This window comes from Papilio polytes, unplaced genomic scaffold (genome assembly GCF_000836215.1).
Source record: "Papilio polytes unplaced genomic scaffold, Ppol_1.0 DF823980.1, whole genome shotgun sequence".
Lineage (NCBI taxonomy): Eukaryota > Metazoa > Arthropoda > Insecta > Lepidoptera > Papilionidae > Papilio > Papilio polytes.
In genome coordinates, this window is record NW_013525224.1 from 810920 (window position 1) to 814383 (window position 3464).

Below are 3464 nucleotides of genomic sequence, written 5' to 3' on the forward strand. Positions count from 1 at the left end.
CCGCTGAAGAGGAAAAGAAAGAATCCGACCTACAAATTAGTACAAATGCAGCTAATATACTGAAAAATGTCGGTTTAAAAAACATCACAATAGCACCAATACCACCTAAAACGGCAACGGTGACGTCACAAACTCTATCTCCAGTTGTCAGTTCCCCGTCTCTTCTAATGACATCAACTCCAATGAAGCTACCGCAGCTGGGACCGGCTGTGTCAATCACCAGTGAAACAATACTGACTCCGACTTTACCAATTATGACTACAAATATGGTTCTTCCGAAGATCCCTAAATCTCTAACTGTGATCCCGCAAACAGTGCCCGTGGTGCCAGTCACCTTGGCGCCGTCGGTCGTGGTCTCCAACGACCAGCGACCATAACGAAGTGTCCTATTCGTGGTTGTCAACCACGACCTACCGAGTGCAGTGTTAAGTACTAAGGAATGGTGTTAAGTGCGTAACATATCAGGTGCTTTGTGGACTAAATAGAGTCTATTTTCGTATGAAAGTGAAAAATGGAATGCAATAAAGTGAGACCGGTCAAGCCTTATAATGTTAAGTGTATATATTAGTGTAGGAATGCTGTGAGCACCGGTGAGGATTGTTTTAAATATTATATCTGATATTTTTAGGTTTTTTTTCACATTTGCGCAAATAATGCGATTGCTGATGTTTTTATTTGAGCGATATTGAACATCACAAATTAGATTTAACACGAAATTTTCTATCACATTGAAATAATATATTTTTATATCAAATCCTACACAAAATGTACACATGAGTATACGTAATAGAAAGTTTTATATATTTTAACACCATTTGTAGCTTTTCCATTAAATTCCATACAGAATTATAAGTAAATCTTGGTAAATTTGATAGCATAACATTGTTGATATCAAAATTCTCTAGTCAGGTCAAAATGTTGCATTTATAATTTATTATACAATCCACAGCATTCGTATCATTTGCGTGAAATTAGACAATTTAATGTAAATACGTTCAGATTAACTGACAATATTTAATTTTTATAATAGACCTAACATCTTGTGTAGAAACCCAAGAAATGTTTAACTAGTTAGGAATGTGATATTTTTCTTTGCGAAATTTGTAAGAAATCAAACGTTTTTGAATACAATAATAATGGTGAAATTTTCTATGATTTAAACAGAATATCAAATGATATCAATGTATTTTTTCATGTTTCATAGAAACTGGTAAAAAAAACTTAGGCCCTTAAATGTTGCCAACCATTGATAATCTTCATTTTTTTTAATCTGTATTTAGTAATTTTAACTCCGGCAAGTAAGAATAAAAATTCCATTATCTTTAAATGTAGGCAATGCTTTTTATTGTAATTAATTTGCAAAAAAAAAACAACTGCAATTTAAATTTTCATTTCATTGGTGTCGTGAAAAACTATATTTACTATAAGGGCAACAGAGATATTATATAAAAGATTTTAAAGCGGAACAAATTTGTCAAATCATAAATATGTAAAATAACTATTTTGTAGACCATTTTTAAAGACAGTGAGCGAATCACCAAAATGTTGAAACCATAAATAAATAAATAAATATTTAATTGATGTTTAACTTCTCTTGCAGTCAAAAGATGTAATACAATAGAACCTCGATAACATAAATGGTAACTTAAAAACCTACATAACTTCAAAAAATATTACCTTCCCATCAGAGCCCAAAACCTACAATACCCTTGATAACTTGAAATATTATGTGTTTCCCTTGGACTTTAATTTATCGAGGTTCTATTGTTTATAGTTCACACACTAGTAATTTAGTCAAGTGATTTAAATAAAATATTTTACTAAATAACTCGGTACTTGACTAAATTACTGAGTGCGAACTATGTTAAGTCTTCCCGATAAAAATAGACACAGAGATTACTAATTTTTCAGACCTCTTAATATTTTGCTGGTGTGAACCCCTGCTATCTTTTATTCTAAACCCTCAATATTTTCTATCAAAATAGACACCCAAGTTTTCTAAGGACCCCAGAGGTCCATCTGGACTAATTTCCTGATTTACCATAACTGTCAAATTCGAAAGAAAAAAAGTTTCATTCCGTTTTGAAATATATTTTTACACAGATATTTAATATTAAAGGTCTTATCGGTTTTAAATTACTCTTCATAAGTTTTTTTCCGGCACTTTTAACAAAGTATATCTGAATAAAAAATGAGCCTATGATCCCGATAATTCAAAAAAAATAAAGGCTTGTTTGGTTGTAATTGGATTTTCTCTTTAATCATTACATCATTTTTACAGTTTGACTTGTGACTTAGAAGTCAATTGCCAACTATAGACTCAGTAATAATAGACCTAAAATAAAAAAAAATTGCCTGATACCTTAGGTAATCATTTAGTTATCTAAATTATTGTATGGTAACAGCTCGCATGAAATTCATACACTTTATATGAACTTGTCTATAATATCTCTGTGTCAAAATGTACATTATACTAGCCAAGAATATAAAAATCCTAGCTAGAGAGTGCTATGTGATGTACAGTTGGGAACTACGGTGTTACACTTGCAGAAAAAATTCTTTGGTAATTGTAACAAGACAAACTATGCAGGCAAAATTAGGTAGCATTGAGTTTTGAAAACAGGATAATAATAAAATTATTCATGTATTTGATCTTTTTTAACACAGATTAAAAACATCATATTGTTTATTATTCCAAGTCGCCTTAACGCTTATAAACGTTTATTTAAACACCGACACATTCCCTGATTGTACATTACATGTAGGCGTGTTAGGGTTTTTATATTTCTGGTTATGTTATAACAATTACTAATGAACGATTTTACTAGTGCCTGTCAGCATCTGTATAAAAACCACGTCATTGTACATACCAGAGGTCCCCTATTGTAACAATGCTCACGTTTGCATGTTTGAAATATATATATATTTAATGTTGAGAATTACTCGTATTTTATTTGGTCCAATAATACTAAGGTCCAATGTTATTGTTAGTGTACAGAATTGCGTTAAGGCGTTGCTTTCCTACTGTTTTTTTAGAATTGTAATATACTATATTATATGACAACGAAGATTTTAAATTTGCAACATTGCGTTGGTTTGAATTATTCATACCGCCTAAAGTTTAAATGTATAAAATTCTGTTTGCTGTTATTATTTTTACTGTTTTCTAATTATGTTTTATGAGGTGATATTTAAATTTGATGGGAATGAAATGAGCAATAAATTGATTGTAAGCTGAGAGGAATATTTTTGTAATATTTTGGATGAAAATCAAAAGACGTTAACAGCAATTGTCAGGTATATATTTTTATTGCATGTCAAAAACCAAGCTAAATCAAGCTATGTGATTGGTTAGTCGAAGCACTAATAAACATAGTTTATATAAATAAAAACAATGTATGAGATATTTAATTCTGTGAAAAAACTGTACTATTTTAAATATCTAATAGACTATAATTATTTTA

General features: G+C 30.4%; 1 protein-coding gene across 1 annotated transcript in view; it reads left to right on the top strand.

The window, feature by feature from the left end:
• Positions 1–377, top strand: part of LOC106101445 — a 12319-nt gene extending 11942 nt beyond the window's left edge. Inside the window, exon 11 of the mRNA XM_013280681.1 lies at positions 94–377. Coding sequence (XP_013136135.1) covers positions 94–377 — 284 coding nt within the window. The remainder of the gene's footprint in view (positions 1–93) is intronic.
• Positions 378–3464: the final 3087 nt, after the last annotated feature.